The sequence below is a fragment of the Littorina saxatilis genome, linkage group LG9, assembly GCF_037325665.1.
Source record: "Littorina saxatilis isolate snail1 linkage group LG9, US_GU_Lsax_2.0, whole genome shotgun sequence".
NCBI lineage: Eukaryota > Metazoa > Mollusca > Gastropoda > Littorinimorpha > Littorinidae > Littorina > Littorina saxatilis.
In genome coordinates this window covers 25117949-25142631 of record NC_090253.1, presented here as the reverse complement: position 1 = coordinate 25142631, position 24683 = coordinate 25117949, and the positions used below count along the sequence as shown (strand labels likewise).

General features: G+C 44.9%; 1 protein-coding gene across 1 annotated transcript in view; it reads left to right on the top strand.

Moving 5' to 3' along the window:
- Positions 1 to 24069, top strand: part of LOC138975687 (mucin-2-like) — a 44123-nt gene extending 20054 nt beyond the window's left edge. Inside the window, exons 37-59 of the mRNA XM_070348426.1 lie at positions 776 to 841; positions 1484 to 1734; positions 2386 to 2539; positions 3113 to 3259; positions 3983 to 4233; positions 4605 to 4758; positions 5591 to 5710; positions 7039 to 7289; positions 7657 to 7810; positions 8518 to 8604; positions 9587 to 9861; positions 10277 to 10421; positions 11658 to 11817; positions 13080 to 13270; positions 15162 to 15338; positions 16388 to 16661; positions 17216 to 17259; positions 17780 to 17855; positions 19337 to 19415; positions 20107 to 20211; positions 20403 to 20605; positions 21014 to 21180; positions 23817 to 24069. Coding sequence (XP_070204527.1) covers positions 776 to 841; positions 1484 to 1734; positions 2386 to 2539; positions 3113 to 3259; positions 3983 to 4233; positions 4605 to 4758; positions 5591 to 5710; positions 7039 to 7289; positions 7657 to 7810; positions 8518 to 8604; positions 9587 to 9861; positions 10277 to 10421; positions 11658 to 11817; positions 13080 to 13270; positions 15162 to 15338; positions 16388 to 16661; positions 17216 to 17259; positions 17780 to 17855; positions 19337 to 19415; positions 20107 to 20211; positions 20403 to 20605; positions 21014 to 21180; positions 23817 to 23833 — 3548 coding nt within the window. The 3' untranslated portion in view covers positions 23834 to 24069. The remainder of the gene's footprint in view (positions 1 to 775; positions 842 to 1483; positions 1735 to 2385; positions 2540 to 3112; positions 3260 to 3982; positions 4234 to 4604; positions 4759 to 5590; positions 5711 to 7038; positions 7290 to 7656; positions 7811 to 8517; positions 8605 to 9586; positions 9862 to 10276; positions 10422 to 11657; positions 11818 to 13079; positions 13271 to 15161; positions 15339 to 16387; positions 16662 to 17215; positions 17260 to 17779; positions 17856 to 19336; positions 19416 to 20106; positions 20212 to 20402; positions 20606 to 21013; positions 21181 to 23816) is intronic.
- Positions 24070 to 24683: the final 614 nt, after the last annotated feature.

Below are 24683 nucleotides of genomic sequence, written 5' to 3'. Positions count from 1 at the left end.
GAATAGAGAAACACACACAAAAGAAGCTCTAGTCAAAGAAAAATAGGTTATCAATTGATAGTTTAAGGACACAAAACGAACAATGTGAGGATTCTCTTCATCAGGCACAACAGCTGGACCTACATCTGCACCAAGCGCCCATTGGGCTTTTCCCAAAACCTGATCCTTCTAAAATTAGAAGGGATAATTCCGGGAAATTGTTTGCTGAAAGTACCCGATGATTATGCAATACTTTGATTAATTTGATCTATTATACACATCGTAAAAGCTTTTGAGTAAATAAAAACGAGTAAAATGCAAGAAGTCATAGTTAAGAAAAGAACAAAAATTAAAAGATTACAGAAACGTTTTGTTTGTTGGGAGATTCGAACTTGGCGGTCAGACCTTTACGAACTGAGCTTACACATGAGTTCTTGAGGATGGGGATTAGTTATTGCCTCGACGGTTTCAGTGTCGCTCAATGCGTGTTTGTGTACTCTGACAATGTAACGGTCACAATGTTTCGGCTGCAACGCCTTCTTCAGGACGAACAAATAAAAAAAAAACTAGAACGCTGAGGCTTGATTAACCATTCAGTCAATCGAATGCACTGAAATATGTCCAGTTCTCTCTAACCTTCATTCGTTAGAAGAGTACAGAGAGAGAGAGAGACAGACAGACAGACAGACAGACAGACAGACAGACAGACAGACAGAGAGACAGACATATGGTGAACCGAACTGTTGACACGGAAATGGCTGTGCTTTTAAGAAAGAGTCTTTGCTTTTGTTTCCAGCCACTACAGGTCCAGCTCCAACCACAGGGCCACAAGCCACCCCTCCCGTCGAACCAACAACACCTAGTACGTACCCTGCATGCAGCGGTCATGCTCATTTATGTACTCAACACTATACCTGCACTGCTAGAAAATGATTTTATTAGGCAGTGAAGTTTCAATGTGTCAATCGAACTTTTTTTGTCCGACCTGACGTTCTGTTGTGTTCATTTTCATGTACTTAAAAGTAAGAGTTTGCTATTTGAAAGCAAATCATGATCGTCTTTGCCAAGAGTGGTTTCGTTTGTCTCTCACGTTCATTGTTCATAAGTCAACACTCTACCTGCTATGCTGGAAAATACTGTTATCAGGCAATGGCGTTTTAATGTCTCAATCAAACTGGTTTGTTCGAGCTGACGTTCTGGTGTGTTCATTTTCATTTTCATTTTCATTTTTTTTGTATTGAAGCAAAACATAACTGTCTCTGCCAACTTTAGTTTCTCTCTTTTTGGGGGGAAGGTTTGACTAACTTGCTATTAGGCCTTATTTTGACTTTGGAACTCAGCGTCTGTCCAGTTTTATTCTCTTGTATGTGTTTTTGTGTGCTGTCTTGCGCAGTCTTTTCTCGCTAAACGTGTGCACCATCTCCTTTTCTCCGAATTAACAGGTTGATTTTATAACTTGAATGTGCTAGCACGTGGCAATACAGTGTCATTTGTTCTATTGCAGAAGTGTGTGCTGAGGGCGAGCCCAAGACACTTGGCGCTGGTGACTTCCAAACCTCCACTCAGGGCCAGACCCAGGCAAGCGGACCTAACGAGTTCACAGCTCCTAACGGACAGAAACTGCGCGCTGTGCTGACACCCAACGATAGTGGCGTCACCCTGCAGTCTGCCACCCTGGAGGTCAAGAACGTGGAGAGCCTCAAGGTCGTCTACTACTTCTCTGACTCTCCTGCTGGCGAACAGCCTACCGAACAGGTCTGTCTTGTTTTGGTTAACTTGAGTTTCGTTGTATTCTCTCTTTCTTTCTCTCTTCATCCCTACCTCTCTTTTTCTCTCTTTCTTTCTCTCTCTCCCTCCCTCCCCCTGTCTCTTTTTTTGTCTGTCTCTCTTTTTCTCTCTCTCTGTCTTTTTTTCTCTCTCCCCCCCTTTTTCTCTCATTTTCTCTCTTTCTCTCTTTCTCTCTCGTTCTTGCTCTCTCTCTCTCTCTCTCTCTCTCTCTCTCTCTCTCTCTCTCTCTCTCTCTCTCTCTCTCTCTCTCTCTCTCTCTCTCTCTCTCTCTCTCTCTCTCTCTCTCTCTCTCTCTCTCTCTCTCTCTCTCTCTCTCTCTCTCTCTCTCTCTCTCTCTCTCTCTCTCTCTCTCTCTCTCTCTCTCTGCCATTGAGTATTTTGCCTCAAGAGAATATCTGGCACCTGTCAGGCACCTCCCACCCTCTCCGTGTTCCATATTGACCGGCTCCATTTAAAATCATGTGGTCAGAGAAACGAAGGTTTAAGTGGACTTGCGTAAGCTCTTGTGTGTAAAGTGTGCGTCAAGTCACATGTTGAGATTTATCAGTCAGCGGTTGGTTGATGTGTGGTGGGGGAGTGTGAACACAGCACTAACATTGTGTGGTGTACGTGCTTCAGGCTCTGACAGTACCCGCAGGCGGTGATGGCACTGTGAGTGTCAACCTCAACGGCGCAAGACCAGTGAAAAAGATTGTCCTGGAGGCAGCGGGACCCAGAAATGGCCAGGATTCTCCCAGTGTCACTGTACAGGAACTGACCGGATGCGCTAAACGTGAGTACTCAAATGAGCTTGTTCAGCTCCTTGCAGGCCTTTGTGTGCTTGTTCTAAAACGGTTTCGTTGAAGTCAGTGTGTTTTCAGAATGTTAACTTCTTTTAGTCCTTCTCGAAGAGTGGAGTGCCTTAAATACATTGATACCAAGCAATCGTGGATCCTGTTTGAATAGAGATCGATGTTTTGAATGTTTAAGATAATGAAAGGAAAACCAGCCTCTGTTTAAGATGGGGAAGGGAAACCCAGTCTCTGGTTAAGACGATGAAGGGAAACCCAGTCTGTTTAAAATAATGAAGGGAAACCCAGGCTCTGTTTAAGATGGTTAAGGGAAACCCAGCCTCTGGTTAAGACGATGAAGGGAAATCCAGTCTCTTTCTCTTTCTGCATTCTTGTGCTGCAACTCCCATCGGCACTCGGTATTTGTTTGATTGTTTGTAACGAGTGTTCTTTACGTGCATTGCGGGTTTTTTCACCCACTATTTAGGAAGTAAAACTATGTTTTCATGCGCTTGCATCTTGTGTGTTTTATCTTGACATCGTTCAACCGATATTGTATTTGCTGTTTGCCATAGCCCAAACAACACCTGCTCCAACTACCGCAGCAACCACAGCTGGACCTCCAACAACAACGGCGGTCACAGCAGCCCCAACACCGGCAGTAACAACGCCTACACCACAAGCGCTCACTACAGGCCCAGCCCCAGCCCCATCCACACCTAGTACGTACACTGCAGACAGCTACTATCTTCATAGATACTGGCATTTCTTTGATACATCTCAGCGGTAGTGTGGTGTAAGGGAATTTCAAGGGATAGTGAAGATGTTTTGTCCTGTTAAAACTCTTCTGATTATTATTCCACAGTCGCACGCTCTCCGTTTCTCTGTCTCAATCTCGCTCTCTCTCTCTCTCTCTCTCTCTCTCTCTCTCTCTGTGTCTCTCTCTCTCTGTGTCTCTCTCTCTCTGTGTCTCTCTCTCTCTCTCTCTCTCTCTCTCTCTCTCTCTCTCGCTCGCTCGCGCTCTCTCTCTCTCTCTCTTTCTCTCTCTCTCTTTTTTTCTTTCTCTCTCGCTTTGGCTGTCTCTCACTCTGTTTTTCTTTTTCTGCCTCTCTGTCTGTGTCCGTGTCTATTTCAATCTGTCTTTTTCAATTTGTCTTTCAGTCTCTGTTTGTATGTCTGTCTGTCTGTCTGTCTGTGTCTGTGTCTCACCTCTGTTTCTCTCTGTCTATCTCTCTGTCTGTTTTATTGTCTCTGTCTGTCTCTCTCTCACTCTCACTCTCTCTCTCTCTCTCTCTCTCTCTCTCTCTCTCTCTCTCTCTCTCTCTCTCTCTCTCTCTCTCTCTCTCTCTCTCTCTCTCTCTCTCTCTCTCTCACGGCTGCATTAGAGATTAACTTTGAAAATGGAAAGTGCGAGCTATGTGATACAGTGTAAGGTGCTGTTTCAGAAGTGTGTGCTGAGGGCGAGCCCAAGACACTTGGTGCTGGTGACTTCCAAACCTCCACTGAGGGCCAGACCGAGGCAAGCGGACCTAACGAGTTCACAGCTCCTGACGGACAGAAACTGCGCGCTGTGCTGACACCCAACGATAGTGGCGTCACCCTGCAGTCTGCCACCCTGGAGGTCAAGAACGTGGAGAGCCTCAAGGTCGTCTACTACTTCTCTGACTCTCCTGCTGGCGAACAACCTACCCAACAGGTCTGTCTTTTGGGTTTAGGCTACTTTAGTTTTGCTGATGTAGTGAAGAACTTGATATTCTTCTAAAATCCAATTTTAATAGGCATACTTTCCGTATCTTATTCTTGTTGCCTAACCCCCTCGGCGTATATCGGATCGCACTCAAAGTTGACCAACAGATTTTGCTGAATTACTGAACTCTTATTGCATTTTGGGATCCAAATATGGCCAAGACTACAAATCTTGCGCCAGATATCCCATTGGGTCCTGCTTTCTTCCTGTCGTTTTCCTCCAACCTGTGTACACTTGATCGCGTCTCTCCCCAACAACATGTTTGTCTCTGTCAGTGTGACTGCAGCGAGCAATAACATTTCGTGCTGTACGTGCTTCAGGCGGTGACCGTGCCAGCGGGCGGTGACGGAACAGTGAGTATTTACCTGAAGAGCGAGAAACCAGTGGACAAGGTCGTGATCGTCGCTGAGGGACCTGACAACAACGCGGAACCTTCCAGCATGACAGTACAGGAACTGACCGGATGCGCCAAACGTGAGTCGTCCAGCTGAAGACCCTTTGAAAGTGCCAGGCTTGTTAATGTTTTCCTTGGTGAATGAGCCCGAACACCTAGCGAAGTATTTTTTGCCGAAAATAACGTGCCAAAGCTTAAGATAATGAAGGGAAACCCAGTCTCTGTTTAAGATGGTGAAGGGAAACCCAGTCTCTGTTTGAGATAATGAAGAGAAACCCAGTCTCTGTTTAAGATACTGAAGGGAAACCCAGCCTCTGTTTAAGATGGTTAAGAGAAAACCAGCCTCTGTTTAAGATGGGGAAGGGAAACCCAGTCTCTGGTTAAGACGATGAAGGGAAACCCAGTCTCTGTTTAAGATAATGAAGGGAAACCCAGTCTGTTTAAAATAATAAAGGGAAACCCAGTCTCTGTTGAAGATAATGAAGGGAAACCCAGTCTCTGGTTAAGACGATGAAGGGAAACCCAGTCTGTTTAAAAGAATGAAGGGAAACCCAGTCTCTGTTTAAGATAATGAAAGGAAACCCAGTCTCTGGTTGAGACGATGAAGGGAAACCCAGTCTGTTTAAAATAATGAAGGGAAACCCAGCCTCTGTTTAAGATGGTTAAGGGAAACCCAGCCTCTGGTTAAGACGATGAAGGGAAACCCAGTCTCTTTCTCTTTCTGCATTCTTGTGCTGCAACTCCCTCCGGCACTCGGTATTTGTTTGATTGTTTGTAACGAGTGTTCTTTACGTGGATTGCGGTTTTTTTCACCCACTATTTAGGCAGTAAAACTATGTTTTCATGCGCTTGCATCTTGTGTGTTTTATCTTGACATCGTTCAACCGATATTGTATTTGCTTTTTGCCATAGCCCAAACAACACCTGCTCCAACTACAGCAGGAACCACAGCTGGACCTCCAACAACAACGGCGGTCACAGCAGCCCCACCACCGTCTGAAACCACGCCTACACAAGCCCCATCCACACCTAGTACGTACACTGCAGACAGCTACTATCTCAACGGATACTGGCATTTCTTTGATACATCTCTGCGGTAGTTAGGTTTAAGGGAATTTCAAGGGATAGTGAAGATTTTGTGTCTTGTTAAAACTCTTCTGATTAGTATTCTCTCTCTCTCTCTCTCTCTCTCTCTCTCTCTCTCTCTCTCTCTCTCTCTCTCTCACTCTCTCTCTCTGTCTCTAATACGATCTTCAACAGGGAATAAATGATGTTTTTAAATGGTGCGTTCAAAATAAAATGACATTACACCCTAAGAAATCAAATAGTATGGTCATAACATCCAGACAGAAACACCAGAGAGCACCCCTTATTCTTAACCTTAAAGCTGAACACTGATCCCATAGAGCAGGTTAAATCACACAAGGTATTAGGAATCGTAGTTGACCAGGAGCTTCGGTGGAATGTACATATCAATAATATTTGCAAAAAGCTCTCCAAAAATCTGTATCTTTTATCCAGATTAAAACCATTTGTAGAAGCGGAAGGTCTAAAAATGTTTTTTGTGGCACACTGCCAATCTTTTATCAATTATGCTTCTACTGTATGGTGCGGTGCGAGCGAAAATCTCCTTAAAAAATTAAATTCCCTGCACAGAAGAGGGGCAAAGCTAATTGTTACTAACCCGTACCTGTCAACGTCAGAAAAGCTTAAAGCTGCTAGTTTACTTTCATTGCAGGAGCAGTTTGACTATAACATTGCAGTGTTAATGTACAAGGCACTCCATGGGCTAGCACCACCATACTTGAATGCATTCATAACCGAGGCTCCTGAGAGATACGGATCAGATACATATCTACTACCAAGGACCCGTGTAGATCTATATAAAACTAGTTTTGCCTTTTCTGGGCCGTCAAAGTGGAACTCTCTTCCTTCGAATGTTAAAACTAGCAAATCTGTAAATATTTTTAAATCTTCTCTTAAAAAACATCTAAACTGTTCTCTGTAAGTACACACCCGCGGTGACATAATTATGTGAATCTTACAGTTCTGTCTAATGTATACTATATTAATATTACTATATAATTTTATTCACGTCATATTACATATTCATAGCATATAGTATTCATATTGTTTTACATCGTATATTAGATTTTGTGTTTCGTGTGGCCGTGGTGCTTATGCTTATTTACTGTACATTTACATGTTATGCCAATATGAATTCATTATATTATGTTGTTTATATGCGTGCGGATGTGTTAGTGTGAATGTAAAGGGCACGTTGTAAGATTAGGCCCTTGGCTTAAAATGTTTACCCTTTATGTCAATAAAATGCGATACAGTGTAAGGTGCTGTTTCAGAAGTGTGTGCTGAGGGCGAGCCCAAGACACTTGGTGCTGGTGACTTCAAACCCTCCACTCTGGGCCAGACCGAGGCAAGCGGACCTAACGAGTTCACAGCTCCTGACGGACAGAAACTGCGCGCTGTGCTGACACCCACCGATAGTGGCGTCACCCTGCAGTCTGCCACCCTGGATGTCAAGAACGTGGAGAGCCTCAAGGTCGTCTACTACTTCTCTGACTCTCCTGCTGGCGAACAGCCTACCGAACAGGTCTGTCTTTTGGGTTTACTTTAGTTTTGCTGATGTAGTGAAGAACTTGATATTCTTCTAAAAATCCAATTTTACTAGGCATACTTTCCGTATCTTATTCTTGTTGCCCAACCCCCTCGGGGTATATCGGATCGCACTCGAAGTTGACCAACAGATTTTGCTGAATTACTGAACTCTTATTGCATGTTGGGATCCAAATATGGCCAAGACTACAAATCTTGCGCCAGATATCCCATTGGGTCCTGCTTTCTTCCTGTCGTTTTCCTCCAACCTGTGTACACTTGATGGCGTCTCTCCCCAACAACATGTTTGTCTCTGTCAGTGTGACTGCAGCGAGCAATAACATTTCGTGCTGTACGTGCTTCAGGCGGTGACCGTGCCAGCGGGCGGTGACGGAACAGTGAGTATTTACCTGAAGAGCGAGAAACCAGTGGACAAGGTCGTGATCGTCGCTGAGGGACCTGACAACAACGCGGAACCTTCCAGCATGACAGTACAGGAACTGACCGGATGCGCCAAACGTGAGTCGTCTAGCTGAAGACCCTTTGAAAGTGCCAGGCTTGTTAATGTTTTCCTTAGTGAATGAGCCCGAACACCTAGCGAAGTATTTTTACCGAAAATAACGTGCCAAAGCTTCGTGCAGCAAGCTTTGTGGAGTAGACTTCCCTCAGTTAATATCAGGCGTTATATGTTGATCACTTGAGACGAACCATTGAAAGCTGTTTCAGTCATGCTAGGAAATTGGTACTTGCAGTCCATGACTGTAAAAATATCACCATGCTTTGGCTCTCAGTGACAAAAGAACGGCAGGGGACTGAACTTAGCGTGATATATGATGTAGCCTTGGTGTTATTGGATTCAAAACCTTTTCAGATGTAGCTATCTCATGATGTAAAAACAGATTTATTTGATCGCGAGTTGTAAACTTCCGAGGACAGCATACTGCTACAGCACAACACGTATTGTATCATTTGTCACCTTTTAAACAAATGTATTGTGAAGCAATTATAAAACTGACCTTCCAAAGTAGATATACAGATGGCCGTCTGTGCATTCGGGTAACTCAACGCGAAAGGGTGTTTTCTTGAAATAGATACAACCTTAATTATGATTACAGATCTGTCTACGCTTGACCTTGTGTACCGTCTACTTGCGAACTACGAATAGAATGAGTTCTAGAAAGTTGAAACCCTCAGCTTACTCCTGTTTATACTTATGTTTTGAACAGCTCCAACTACTGTTGCTCCAACCACACAACCACAGCCAACCACACAACCACAGCCAACCACACAACCACAGCCAACCACTTCACCAGGTACGTCTGTCATTCTCTCTCTCGCTTTGTCTCTCTATCTCTTTCTCACTGTATTTGTGTCCCTCTCTGGCTCTGTCTGTCTTTATCCCTCTGTGTTTCTGTTTTGCTCCATCTCAATATCTCTCCTCTCTCTTTCTCAGTCCATATTCGTCTGTCTCTTTGTCAGTGTGGGTATGGGTGTGTGTGTGTCTCTGTCTCTGTCTGTCTCTCTCTCTCTCTCTCTCTCTCTCTCTCTCTCTCTCTCTCTCTCTCTCACTCCCTCCCTCTCTCAGTCTATATCCTTCTGTCTCTCGATCAGTTCGTGTGTGTGCGTGTCTATCTCTATATCCCTCCCCTCGCTTTCTCAGCCTATATCCGTGTGTCTCTTTGTCAGTGCGGGTATGGGTGTGCGCGTGTGTGTGTCTCTCTCTCTCTCTCTCTCTCTCACTCCCTCCCTCTCTCAGTCTATATCCGTCTGTCTCTTTGTCAGTGCGGGTATGGGTGTGTGTGTGTGTGCCTCTCTCTCTCTCTCTCTCTCTCTCTCTCTCTCTCTTTCTCTTTCTCTTTCTCTCTCTCTCTCTCTCTTTCTCTCTCTTTCTCTCCCTCTCTCCCTCTCTCTTTCTCTCCATCTCTCTTTCTCTCCATCTCTCTCTCTCTCTCACTCTCTCTCACTCCCTCCCTCTCTCAGTCTATATACGTCTGTCTCTTTGTCAGTGCGGGTATGGGTGTGTGTGTGTGTGCATCTCTCTCTCTCTCTCTCTCTCTCTCTCTCTCTCTCTCTCTCCATCTCTCTCTCTCTCTCTTTCTCTCCATCTCTTTCTCTCTCCCTCTCTCTCTCTCTCCCTCTCCCTCTTCATCTCTCTCTCTCTCTCTCTCTCTCTCTCTCTCTCCCTCTCCATCTCTCTCTCTCTTTCTCTCCCTCCCACATATTATATCACTCTTTGCTTCCTGGCTCAGTCACACCTTTATCTGTGAAGCACATGTACATGTATCACCTTTACAGCGGAGTCATGCCGCGACGTGACGGAACAAGACTCCTTCCTGGTGTCCAAGGACTCGATCAAGGTCAGCGCGCAGAACCCGGCCACACCACCCAGCGTGGACAACTTTACCATCTCCTACGTCGCTAACGCAGGCTCCTTCATCTCCGTCAAGATCTACTTGCCGGCTGATGGTGACCTGGAGTCCGTCAAGATCGTGGGAGATTTCATTGACGCCCAGATCGAGCTGAAGAAGAATGACAACTCCCTGCCGGAGATCGTCACACCCAAGAACGGAGTAAGGGCAGCTTTCTCGGGTTAGCTGGTCACAGTAAATAACACGGAGCGTAAAGAGAGGATACAAGTAGTGTTCCGATATGAATTTATCATTTTGACTTTTGTTCTGTTGCTGCATGGTCTTGTAAACGGAATAAGGGCAGCTTTCGCGGGTTAACTGGTCTCAGTAAAATAAAAACACCACGAGGCATAGGGAGAGGGTACAATGAGTGTTCAAAGATGAATTTGACGTTTGATCTTTGTTCTGTTTCTGGTCGTGTAACAGGAGTAAGGGCGACTCTGTGGTAAACACGGTTTTATTTTTTGATTACATGATCATAAAATGGGACACTTGCAAGGTTGATAAGGAAGTAAAGGGTGTACGGAGTACTATTTCTCGCTAAAAACTAACCCTGCTCGGTTTGCTTTGTGAACAGGACAACAAGCTTACACCAGGCGAAAACGCACAATTCGAGAACACCAAATTCGTGGCTGGAGAAATCGAGATCCGAATCAACATCGATAGCAGCAAGGTTGGCACAGTGACCATTGAGGAATTCAAAGTGTGCACAGTGCCACGCGGTGAGTCCCAGTTCTGGTACTTTGTCTTTGTCTTTATCTATCGTCGTTAGAAACCACAGGAGCTTGTATTCAATCGCCGGTCGATCATTATTTACTACTTATTCCCTAGAGTCTCCTTACTACTACTATTCACTAGTAAATAGTAGTAGTGAGGGTAAGCATGCAGCAGTAAATAATAAGCATGCAGGAGTAAATAATGATCGACCGGCGGTTGGACACAAGCTCCTGTGTTAAAAACGTGGTTACCTGCACATTATACTTCTTTACAAAACATACACTTTTGACTGTCTTGTTCTGTTCATGTTAATGCTTTTCGTCTTTACAAAACATACACTTTTGACTGTCTTGTTCTGGTCATGTTAATGCTTTTCGTCTTTACAAAACATACACTTTTGACTGTCTTGTTCTGGTCATGTTAATGCTTTTCGTCTTTACAAAACATACACTTTTGACTGTCTTGTTCTGGTCATGTTAATGCTTTTCGTCTTTACAAAACATACACTTTTGACTGTCTTGTTCTGGTCATGTTAATGCTTTTCGTCTTTACAAAACATACACTTTTGACTGTCTTGTTCTGGTCATGTTAATGCTTTTCGTCTTTACAAAACATACACTTTTGACTGTCTTGTTCTGTTCATGTTAATGCTTTTCGTCGCACAACAGTTCTGTCTCTCTTCTTGGTGTGTACAGGTAACAATCTCTTCAATCCGGGGGTTGAGTTCTTACACATGCAGATCATGTCATAGAAAGATGTATTCTATGTGGCAGAGGCGCTTGTCACAAGATTGGCTGCTAGCGCTGTTTTCTTTTTCTTTTACCAAATCTTAGTAGTATTTTCCTTCAGAATATTAGGCTTTGGCTAGATTCAAAATCCAACATTGCCGGAACAACAGATGCGGCTCTGTTTTTCTCGTGTTTCTAATACATCCGGTGTCGCAGGCAACGCTGAACTGACCTCTGTGGCCGTCTACCATAGCAAGGTTTGGCTTCAGAACTGAAGTGCACGATGCAAACGTGGGTGCCGCCTAACTGAGTGGGAACAAACCGCGAGATCTGATTGATTGAAATCACAACAAATCGATCTCAATTTCAATCAATCCGATCGCGCGGCTGCATACCATCCAAATGTGTGGCACCCAGTTTGGCTTCGTACCCTGAGCCCTGGAGACGGATGTTCGCATTCAAACCCTTGTTTGAGCCTATGTAATGACACTGCGGTGTGTGTTTGTGTTGCAGCTGAGCTGTGTCTCATCAACGTGGACGAGGTAGAGAAGGCCCTTGGCTTCAAGCCAGCCGACGGTCTGGTGGGCAAGACAGAAGACGGTGAGGTAGTCGACCTCAGCGCCGTCACCTTCATCTCCTCCAACGTCACCATCACGGGATCATGCTACGTCTGGTGGGTAGTCACAGGACCTGACACTCTTCATGTTCCTCCGTCTTCTTTTTTGTTGTGTTTTGCTTTATGATGAGAGTCGAGACGGTTGAAGATGTCAGTCAGTGCTGATAGGGAAGACATTTACAAGCATATCAGCACAGGGAGCGAGAGAGGGAGAGAGAGAGGGGGGGGGGAGAGAAAGGGGGAAGGTAGGGAGGGGTGTGAGACAGACATATATAGAGACAAACTGAGACAGAGAACATTATATAGTGTTTTGCTCAGTAGGTTGAACATCCTGTAACAGACGCCAACATTACAAATAACTCATCTCTAAGGATGAATCCTCCTTAAATCTGGTGTCGCTTGCAACGCTGAATGTATCGCTGTGGCCTTCTACTATAGCAACACTCTATATTATCCTGGAGACGGCTGTTCGCCTATATAGTAATAGGACTAAGACCAGTGGATATGTTGATACAGTCAGTGCAAGGACAGCAAAAACACCAAGATGGCGTTAAAACAATAGGACTAAGATCTGTAGGGCGTTCAGGCAATATGACTAAGACCAAAGCTTGGGTTGACACAAGACAATAGGACTAAGACCAGTTATTGTGTTGACACAAGGCAATAGGACTAAGACCAGTGATTGTGTTGACACAATACAATAAGACTAAGACCAGTGATTGTGTTGACACAAGACAATAAGACTAAGACCAGTGATTGTGTTGACACAATACAATAAGACTAAGACCAGTGATTGTGTTGACACAAGACAATAAGACTAAGACCAGTGATTGTGTTGACACAAGACAATAAGACTAAGACCAGTGATTGTGTTGACTCAAGGCAATAAGACTAAGACCAGTGATTGTGTTGACACAAGACAATAAGACTTAGACCAGTGCTTGCGTTGACACAAGGCAATAAGACTAAGACCAGTGATTGTGTTGACTCAAGGCAATAAGACTAAGACCAGTGCTTGTGTTGACACAAGGCACTAAGACCAGTGATTGTGTTGACTCAAGGCAATAAGACTAAGACCAGTGATTGTGTTGACACAATACAATAAGACTAAGACCAGTGCTTGTGTTGACACAAGACAATAAGACTAAGACCAGTGCTTGTGTTGATACAATGAAATAGAACTAAGACCAGTGCTTGTGTTGACACAAGACAATAAGACTAAGACCAGTGCTTGTGTTGATACAATAAAATAGAACTAAGACCAGTGATTGTGTTGACACAAGACAATAAGACTAAGACCAGTGCTTGTGTTGATACAGCGAGTGCAAAGGCAACGACATGCTGGAGTGCAAGAAGGACAACTGCACGTGCCCCAAGTTCTCCGAGTGGTCCGATTGCGAGGCTGGCTGCGGCGAGCAAGGCAAGCGTACTCGCTCCATCAGTGTCGTGGGCTTCCCCGACACCTGCCCATCAGGAACGGAGGAACAGCCATGCCAAGGACTCTGTACCAGTAAGTTTACTCATATGGTTCTTTCTGTCTGTGTCTGGTCTCTGTACCAGTAAGTTTACTCATATGGTTCTTTCTGTCTGTGTCTGGTCTCTGTACCAGTAAGTTTACTCATATCGTTCTTTCTGTGTGTGTCTGGTCTCTGTACCAGTAAGTTTACTCATATGGTTCTTTCTGTCTGTGTCTGGTCTCTGTACCAGTAAGTTTACTCATATCGTTCTTTCTGTGTGTGTCTGGTCTCTGTACCAGTAAGTTTACTCATATGGTTCTTTCTGTCTGTGTCTGGTCTCTGTACCAGTAAGTTTACTCATATAGTTCTTTCTGTCTGTGTCTGGTCTCTGTACCAGTAAGTTTACTCATATGGTTCTTTCTGTCTGTGTCTGGTCTCTGTACCAGTAAGTTTACTCATATGGTTCTTTCTGTGTGTGTCTGGTCTCTGTACCAGTAAGTTTACTCATATCGTTCTTTCTGTGTGTGTCTGGTCTCTGTACCAGTAAGTTTACTCATATGGTTCTTTCTGTCTGTGTCTGGTCTCTGTACCAGTAAGTTTACTCATATGGTTCTTTCTGTCTGTGTCTGGTCTCTGTACCAGTAAGTTTACTCATATCGTTCTTTCTGTCTGTGTCTGGTCTCTTTACAAGTAAGTTTACTCATATAGTTCTTTCTGTCTGTGTCTGGTCTCTGTACCAGTAAGTTTACTCATATGGTTCTTTCTGTCTGTGTCTGGTCTCTGTACCAGTAAGTTTACTCATATGGTTCTTTCTGTGTGTGTCTGGTCTCTGTACCAGTAAGTTTACTCATATGGTTCTTTCTGTCTGTGTCTGGTCTCTGTACCAGTAAGTTTACTCATATGGTTCTTTCTGTCTGTGTCTGGTCTCTGTACCAGTAAGTTTACTCATATAGTTCTTTTTGTCTGTGTCTTGTCTCTGTACCAGTAAGTTTACTCATATAGTTCTTTCTGTCTGTGCCTGGTCTCTGTACCAGTAAGTTTACTCATATAGTTCTTTTTGTCTGTGTCTTGTCTCTGTACCAGTAAGTTTACTCATTTGGTTCTTTCTGTCTGTGTCTTGTCTCTGTACCAGTAAGTTTACTCATATAGTTCTTTCTGTCTGTGCCTGGTCTCTGTACCAGTAAGTTTACTCATATAGTTCTTTTTGTCTGTGTCTTGTCTCTGTACCAGTAAGTTTACTCATTTGGTTCTTTCTGTCTGTGCCTGGTCTCTGTACCAGTAAGTTAACTTATATGGTTCTTTCTGTCTGTGTCTTGTCTCTGTACCAGTAAGTTTACTCATATAGTTCTTTCTGTCTGTGCCTGGTCTCTGTACCAGTAAGTTTACTCATATGGTTCTTTCTGTCTGTGTCTGGTCTCTGTACCAGTAAGTTTACTCATTTGGTTCTTTCTGTCTGTGCCTGGTCTCTGTACCAGTAAGTTAACTTATATGGTTCTTTCTGTCTGTGTCTGGTCTATTTTAAGTAAGTTTACTCATATGTTTCTTTCTGTATGTGCCTGGTCTCTGTACCAGTAAGCTTACTTGCGGGTTTCTTTATGTCTGTGTCTAAATTGTTTCTATACCAGTGGCAGTAAGTTTATGCACGGGCGTCTTTCTGTCTGTGTCTAGTCTATGGACCATTACACTTCTCTGTGTCTGTGTCTGGACTCTGTTCCCGTAAATGTAGTTACAGGTCATTTTCTTTCTGTGTCTGGGTTCTGTTCCGTCCTTCTGTCTGTTTGTTTGTGCTTATTACGCTCTGTGTGTGCCTATAGCTGTTTGTCTGTCTCCCTGTTTGCCTGTTGTTGTGCGTAGGTGTATATGTGTGCCTTCTTGTAAGGCTTGGAAATACCTTTTCCATGACCAGAGAGTTAGTGTTAACGAACCGTGTTGTCTGACCACCAGCTACCCCCGCAGTGTGCCTGACCCCATGGAGCGACTGGTCAATGTGCGAAGGCTGCACACAGAAACGCACCAGGACATGCGACAGCACCAGCCCCGTATGCGCCGGCCAGTGCAACAAGTCTCTTGCAGAGACCCGCACCTGTGGAGACTGCGCGACCACATCTGCCACCACACCCGGTCAGTTGCACTTTCTACTTTTACTTTTCTTACTTACTTCCTCAGTTGCGCTCTTTGTCTACTTTTACCTGCTTCGTCAGTCACACTCTTTACTTTTACTTCTCTGAGACTCTTACTTGCTGTATGTTTTAGTCAGCTTGCAATGCCCGCCACCACACCACATCAGTCACACTCTTAATTACTTTTACTTCTCTGAGACTCTTACTTGCTGTATGTATGTCAGCTTGCAATGCCCGCCACCACACCACGTCAGTTACACTCTTTACTTTTACTTCTCTCAGACTCTTACTTGATGTATGTATAAGTCAGCTTGCAATGCCCGCCACCACACCACGTCAGTTACACTCTTTACTTTTACTTCTCTCAGACTCTTACTTGCTGTATGTATGTCAGCTTGCAATGCCCGCCACCACACCACGTCAGTTACACTCTTTACTTTTACTTCTCTCAGACTCTTACTTGATGTATGTATAAGTCAGCTTGCAATGCCCGCCACCAACACCACGTCAGTCACACCAGTCACACTCTTGTGATCTTCTTGATGTTACTCCGTCACGTAACTAAAGTGCTCTGTCTACCTCTTCCTTTTGTTTCAATAATGTCTGTCTGTTTATCTGTGTGTCTGTCTCTGCATGTCTGTCGATCACTTGCTCTGTCTTCCTCCCATCTCTCTCTTTCTCTCCCTCTCTCTTTCTCTCTCCCTCTCTCTCTTTCTCCCTCCCTCTCTCTCCCCCTTTTCTGTCTCCCTTCCTCTCTTCCCACCCCTATACCACCCCTTCCGACCCCTTCACCTTTCCTTGCCCTCCCTCCCATCCCCCACTCCTTCCTCTCTCTCTCTCTCTCTCTCTCTCTCTCTCTCTCTCTCCCTCTCTCTCTCTCCCTCTCTTTCCCTCTCTCTCTCTCTTTTCCCTTCTCTCTCTCTCTCTCTCTCTCTCTCTCTCTCTCTCTCTCTCTCTCTCTCTCTCTCTCTCTCTCTCTCTCTCTGTGATAGGCTATAAGTTTCCAAAGCCAACGACGACTCTTACCCCTCCCCTTGATGGTGTCTCCAGTCAGCACGATCCAGTGCGCCGAGAACGAAGAACTCAACACGTGCTCCACGTCCAAGTCTCGCTGCGACAAGACGTGCATGGAGTTCCGCTCTGAGGGCAACACGTGCGCCGAAGACGATCTGCCCTGCGTGCCTGCCTGCGAATGTAAGGACGACATGTTCAGGAACTCCGAGGGAAGCTGTGTGCCCAAGGAGGTGTGCGAGTGCTACCCACCAGGCAGCAACTCTTCTGTGCCCATCGGATTCACCACCAACCCTGAGAAATGCCTCAAGTGGTCAGTGTTGTTTTCGTCTTCGTTTGTTGTTGCTCTTTTGGTTTAATCAGTGTAATACTCAACAGTTCACAATAATTTTATATAATGAGCATGTTTAGAATCAACAAGCTATAGGCTTATAGCGGTGATCCTGAAAAAAGAAACTTACGTATACAAGTGACAACTGTTTTGCGGCGAGACTTTAACATAAGTATTGCCCTCACTGTCTTTGTCTTTTTCGCTCTTCGTCTTTGTTCACTCTGTCTCTCATCTCTGTTCAACTCTGTCTGTATGCCTGTCTGTCTCTGTGTCTGTCTGTCTTTGTTGTTTTATAGGATCTTTAAATTGTATTCATGTGTCAATGTGTGTGTGTGTGTGTGTGTGTGTGTGTGTGTGTGTGTGTGTGTGTGTGTGTGTGTGTGTGTGTGTGTGTGAAAGAGAGAGAGAGAGAGAGAGAGAGAGAGAGAGAGTGTGTGTCTGTATGTCTGTCTGTCTGTTTGTGCGCAATAGTTTCAAAGTCGTTCAAATGTCATTCCTGATAATGTGAACGTTGTTGTTGTTTCTTCTGTTTTCAGTATGTGCTTGGAAAAAGGATACGAATGTACCAAAGAGGCTGGATGTAAGTAACACACACATACACACACACACACACACACACACACACACACACACACACACACATGCACACACATGCACACACACTCTCTCTGTTTCTCCTTGTCTCTCTCACAAGAAAACACACATACACACACACACACACACACACACACACTCTCTCTCTTTCTCTCTGTCTCTCACAAGAACACACACACACACATACACATACACACACACATGCACAAACAGTCTCTCTCCACACACACACACACACACTCACACACACTTACACACACATACTCTCTCGTTTTCTCCCTGTCTCTCACAAGAACACACACACACACACGCAGGCACGCACGCACACACACACACACACACACACACACACACACACACACACACACACATATTATATATATATAGGACAACAAACCTACAACATCACATAGAACAACATCAAACTTTAAAATACTGTACACGTATTAAACATAAATTATTCAAACACGATTTAGATATGAACTTGATGTGTGTGACTGTTGCAGGCTGTGAGATCGGAGAATGGACACCGTGGTCACAGTGCTCCGTGTCGTGCGGTAACGGAACTCAGACCAGGACAAGGTCAGTACTTGGTTATCCTCATGCACGCCTCACGGATGTTCTTAGCTTGTGTTTAGGGGGGCCCGGTAGCTCAGTTGGTAGAGCACTGGACTTGTGATCGGAAGGTCGCAGGTTCGAATTCGGGCCGGAACGGACACGGGTCAACTTTATGTGCAGACCCAGAGACGGAAGCCATGTCCCACCCCCGTGTCACCACAATGGCACGTAAAAGATCTTGGTCATTCTGCCATAAGTGCAGATGGCTGGTACCACCTAAACACGCATACACTTGTGTATCTCGTCAAAAGCCGTGAGGGCGTAAAACTCGAATCACATAACCCATATCGTGTCCTTAAGAGGCGAAATATTTAGCCTGTAGGACATAAAGCATTCTCTCTTTCCAAGGTCAGTACTTGGTCATCCTCATGCACGCCCAGCTCACGGCTGTTCTTTGCTTGTGTTTTAGTTTGAGTTAAAAATAGCTTGGCTACCAGCACTATACACTGAGAGAGCTTCTAGCTGCTGTGTAATCTCTGCTGTGGGGAAAGGATGGGTGCTAAAAATAGCCTGCAGCTAAAGTAGCAGAAAATGAAGAATCAAACAAACAAGAATCTTAAGAATGGTTGCTTTGTTGTGTTCGCATCTCTTTTTGGGGTTATATATCTAAGATGGATGTGTTTTTTCAACATTTCAACTGCCGTTCGAGTTGGTCATTAAAAGGCAGGCACATGGAAAATGGTCTGCATGTAGATTCTGATAGTTTACGCTTAAGAGTAGTTTTTTTGTTTGTTGTTATTTTGTTGTGTCCTCCTCTCGACTTTAGATCTGAGGAAGAGTTGTATTGAGATGTACCAACTTCATGACAAGCATGGAAAGCAGCAGGAAACAACCCCAGTGACAGTACTCTGCTTATACTGCACAGTCTCCCAGTAGCGACCTTCAAAATGTAGTCAATTCGGTCGTAAAATGGAGGGGCCTTCGTTGGGAATCTCACGCTTTGGGCACACTCACCCCCCAACCTCTCACCACCCCTCCTCCCCAACACCCAAACCATTACCCGATAAAAAAAAATCCTGATCGTTTCATTAGAAAAGAGATAACGGATTGATATTTTACCCCCTATATCATTCTGATATCGCTGGTCACTGGGCTGCGGTGGCACGAAACGAAAGTGGGTGCCACCCAAACGGGAGAGAACAAACCGCGGGTTCTGATTCGTTGAAATCACAACACATCTCAGGTCCAACCAATCCAACACTGCGGGTGGCTCCCGTCTGGGTGGTAACTTTGTCGTGCGCCTCAGCCCAGGAGTCTCCTTCACGAAGCAGCCAGCGACATTTGCATGCCGATTAGGCGATACACCGGCGATATTTGTATTATGAGAAGGTAGTACGCTTATTTTCACTACCTGAAGCTTGAGGTTAACGAGTCATGTGGTGAGATACGTGCGCGATATAAATCCTCGTAAATAAATAGATAAATAAATGTGTTGTAACGTGCAGGGAGAACAACGGAGAATGCAATCAGCCAGAGAAGACAGAGACTGAAACCATCCCCTGCGGCAAAAAATGCGAATGCGAGGTAAGTTGCACGCTCTTCAAGTCGGAATGAAAGAACATGCCCATGCAGCCACAGCAAAAGGCTTGACAATCTGAATAAGGGTGGGATGAAACACATTATAGATTTGATAGAACACTGCTTAAATAACATTTACCCTTTCACCCCTTGACTGCCATGCGAGGTATCGGATACGTAGGCCTACTTGCACAAGTGTTAAAACAAACACAAGACTCTGACAAGGGAAACAACCGCTGTATTTTGTCTCTGGAATTGCAGCAAGATTATTGCCTCCCCTTGAGACAATTGCCTCGGTTTTAGTCAAATTGTTATACCGTGTATGTTATAATTTTGATTTGATTTTGTAACTAAATTCTTACGACAGTCAAGTCTGTTCTTGAAATCTATTTTACCGAGCTGATCCACGACAGTTTTGCTGACTGGAAAGAGAGCTAGAGCACTAACCTAAAAACAGATAGACTGCTAACCTCGCCGGCATCTTGAAAGCGAGTTTCATCCACGATTCTAAGATAAGTTCATTCATTGTATCATAAGTGTTTGTTTGTCCGTCTACCCAAACGACAACTGGGTTGACGTACTACAGTAAATGTAACGTTTTGTTTTGTCAATAAGTAAACGTTCGAATAACCTAACACTCTTGGTGTTTTGATTCAGAGGCAGAGCAAAGTAAGAATGTTTTTCGTGTCTTTCTCAGGACGGCGCTGAATGGGTCAAGGACTGCGAGCGGTGTAAGTGTATCGACGGCTTCAGCACGTGCGCTCCGTTCTGTGAGGAGGTCAACGAGGAGACTTGCGACAACGTGAGTTGTGATAGATGATACGCTTATTGATACGCCGTGCGCGTGAATGTGTGTGTGTGTGTGTGTGTGTGTGAGTGTGAGTGTGTGTGTGTGTGTGTGTTTCAAACGCCCTAACGGGAGAACCATTAGGGGCATGTTCCCGGTTGTTACCCCGAACCCATGACTAACGCAACCCATGTCGTGTCGTGCAGAAGACGAGCGTGATCATCACGGACCCAGAACAACCATGCTGCAAGAAGTGCGTAGAGGTCAAGAAGCCTTGTCGCCCGATCAAGGAGGACTCTGTCCGTCTCAACTTCACTGACCCCCTCCTGGGACTCTGTGTCTCCGCCCCCATTGACATCAAGCGCTGCCAGGGATCTTGTCCCGAGAGCGTCATGACAACCAGATACGTGTATGTATTCAGCTGTTTTTTCCCCTCGGTATTTGGGGTGAGGTGAGGTCGGGGGTGTAGTGTGTGTTGTGTGGGTGTATGTGTGTATTTGTTAGTGTGTGTTGTGTTTGTGAAAATCAAAATGAAACATCCAGCGCTGCGGAGGATCCTGTCTCGATAGCTTTATGACCCGAATACGTGTAAAGGTGTTTTTGGTGCTTTGTTGTGTTGTGTGTGTGTGTGTGAGAGAGAGAGAGAGAGAGAGAGAGAGAGAGAGAGAGAGAGAGAGAGAGTGTGTGTGTGTGTGTGTGTGTGTGTGTGTAAGGGGGAAGGAGGTTACAACCAAATACATGTAAAGGTGTTTTTTGTGCTGTGTTGTGTGGGTGTGTGTACTTGTGAGCTGAACGTGTTGTATTGTGCTGATTGCAGGAATACCCAGAAATCCTTCTCGCTGATACGTGACAGCGGCAGCTGCTCGTGCTGCAGACCCGATTTCGCGGAGAAGGCCGTGGAGTTCACCTGTGGCGCTAACAACGACAAGAATACCGTGCTCGTGCCCGAGATCTCAGGCTGCACCTGTCAGGCCTGTGCTTCAGGTAAGCTCTCACGCTCAGCTGTACGCTTCAGGGCTGGAATCTAAGGGGGGTGCGGGGGGTCCTGGACTGAGGTGCACGAAGCGAAAGTGGGTGCCACCTAACCGGGTAAGAACAAACCGCGGGGTCCGATTCGATGACACCACCACAAATCTCAATTTCAACCAATCCAACACCGCGGCTTGCTCCCACCCGGTTGGCAACTTTCTTGTGCACTTCGGCCCTGGGTTCCGAAATATCACAATCTTGACTCTTCATTCAGAATGTGACGTCACTTCGACGAAGATATCGTAGTGTTCAAAGTGTTATGTTGTCTATAAGGATTGTTAATCCATGCTAAGTATAGGAAATCAGAATGTTGTCTCTACATTATCTTTACTGTTCAGAGGTGTTAACGCCAGACTGTGTTGAAGTAAAATCATCATAAAATCGTCGTGAGATACATTGAGTGCAGCACATACCTGTTATGTGAACAACGTTTTTGTTTTAACCCTTATACTTAGGCATGCTATACTTCAATGTGTGATTGCCAAATGCTCACATTGCGAGCGTGAAATCTGGCTTTTCATGTCGATCATATCATGGTGAAGGTGTTTCCACTTGTATGGATAAAGCTGCGTCAATCCCTGGGATGCTCTGTTAGAACCTCAACCCCGCTGCACCCCCCCCCCTCCACCTAACCGTCCACCTCCCGTTTTCCTTAAAAACAAAAAACGTGTAGTGTACGTCACAACTCTGTAAAAACAGAAAAGAAAAGAAGACTCCTTACCCAGAGTTTTCATGGCTTCATAAATCATCATAAGACATGAGACATAAGATATAAGATTGTTTTTCAACCACGTGCATTACACAGGAATATATTTTGGTTTGAGTTCATTCAATACATAGTACATTCAGACACAACAACCAAACAGAGTGCTTACAGAACTGCATACACACACGCACACACACACACACACACACACACACACACACACACACACACACACACACACACACACCCACACACACACACACACGCACACATCATCGAGTAATGTCCTGTCTCTTCGCCTTTGACTGCCTGCAGTATAGATGTAAAAACAGCTCATTTTCATCGCATCATCCCAGAGAGGATGAAACTATGAGGAAATGCGGGTGCCTAGGAAACATGTTCCAGGAACAGCGTGGCGGCAGCAGCAGCAAGCAGCAACATCAGAAGAACAGTAGAACTAGTAGTAGTAGTAGTAGTAGTAGTAGTAGTAGTTGACCACTAATAAGAATTTCAGTGACAGTGGAGCTGCAGAAGCAGCACCAGCAGCGGTACAAATGTGATTGCAGTCGCAGTACATCATGAAGTAGTTGTACATATTTTAGTACAGCGGAACCCCCCCTTTTAAGACCCACTAATTTAAGACCCCTTTCTCAGACTTTCTGTTCATAACCTCTGTAAATTTACCTCCATGTTCAGACTCCCTCCTTTTTTAAGACCTGATTTTCTCAGATTTTTGGAGGTCTTAAAAGGGGGGTTCCGCTGTAGTACATGTAGCAGTGCTGTCCACCCTACCTATCCGACCGCCTCTCGATAACGACCACCTGCCCATTACGACCACCTCAAAGATCACCAACAAATTTTGTCTCCATATACTTCACCTGTCTATAACGGCCAGTTTCAATCGGTCTCTTGGGTGGTCGTTATTGGCAGGTTCGACTGTAGTAGGAGGATGTACTCACCAGATACAAACACGAAAAGCAAAAAAGATGAACCAGTTTCGACAATGAGTTTTCGTCAGCAATAAACAATACATTTAAAAGAAAGAGTAGACAGATACAGAAAATTAAAAGAATAAGCACAGAAGATTACAGACAGAATCTAACGTAAATCAACCCCCCCCCCCCCCCAAAAAAAAAAAGAAAAGAAAATCCACCACATACGCCTGTATCATCCTGAACTCAGGTCAAAAGTGAGTTACTTCCATTCGGGTCTCATTCCATCCCTGACAGGATGCAATAGCCGTGGGCCGATGATTATCAGAATGACGCCTGTATCTGATGAGTACATTTACATTGTTATCTTCATCTAGTTGTTCTCATCTGCGGTCTCTTGTTCAAATGGCATCGGTCTCAAAGACCCCCCCCCCCCCCCCCTGCGGGTTAGGGGGAAGAATTTACCCGATGCTCCCCAGCATGTCGTAAGAGGCGACTAACGGATTCTGTTTCTCCTTTTACCCTTGTTAAGTGTTTCTTGTATAGAATATAGTCCATTTTTGTACAGATTTTAGTCAAGCAGTATGTAAGAAATGTTAAGTCCTTTGTACTGGAAACTTGCATTCTCCCAGTAAGGTAATATATTGTACTACGTTGCAAGTCCCTGGAGCAAATTTTTGATTTGTGCTTTTGTGAACAAGAAACAATTGACAAGTGGCTCTATCCCATCTCCCCCCTTTCCCCGTCGCGATATAACCTTCGTGGTTGAAAACGACGTTAAACACCAAATAAAGAAAGAAATAAAGAAATAGCAGTAATTGCTGAAGAGAAGATTATAAACTATAATAACCAACCTACCTCGTGTTCAATACCTGTAGTAAGGTAGTTGCTAGGGGAGCACATGGCACAGTCTAAACCCCAAACACCTCTCACTGGTTCCCGTCCTTTTGCAGGAGGTGGTAGCCCCTAATGTCTGCCTCGTCTGCTATGCAGGGGGGACTCCAGATGCCAGGAACGCCTTCGGAGGGTTCTAAACTGGACACCAGCACAACCCAGGCACAACTTTCTACTACTCTACTAATGGATGACTGATCTCCAGACGCTTTCTTCTCTGTGAAAAAGAATCATGGAATGTGTTATATGTAGTTATGGATGATAATTATATGTTTGTTGACCAGAGAAGAAATAAAATGTTATTGATATCAATTGGTTGTGTGTGAAGCTTTGTGGTGTGGGGTAGGATGTGTGGTGGTGCTGGTTCTGTCTCTCTCTCTCTGTCTCTCTCTGTCTCTCTCTCTCTCTCTCTCTCTCTCTCTGTCTCTCTCTGTGTCTCTGTCTCTCTCTCTCTCTCTCTCTCTCTCTCTCTCTCTCTCTCTCTCAGTTGAGCAACAAAGAAACCCAACATCAGGAGCTGTCTCATGCACGAGCGTATGCATGCAAACACACACACACACACGCATACACACACACACGCATACACACACACACACACAGACACACAAACAAACCCACATAGACAGACAGACACACACACGCATCAACGGCGCACGCACACACACACATAACACGCACTCCGCAACGCTAGATTAACGCGGTTGCTTCCCTTGAACCAGAAGACGGGCACTGAGTCGGTGTCATTCCTCTTCTCACACACACACACAGGCACACATACACATACACGCGCACACACATATACACATACACATACACACACATACACGCTCACACAGGCACACACATACACATACACGCTCATACAAACACGCGCGCACACACACACGCACACTCATCAACGCCTGAATAACGCGTTTGCTTCCCTT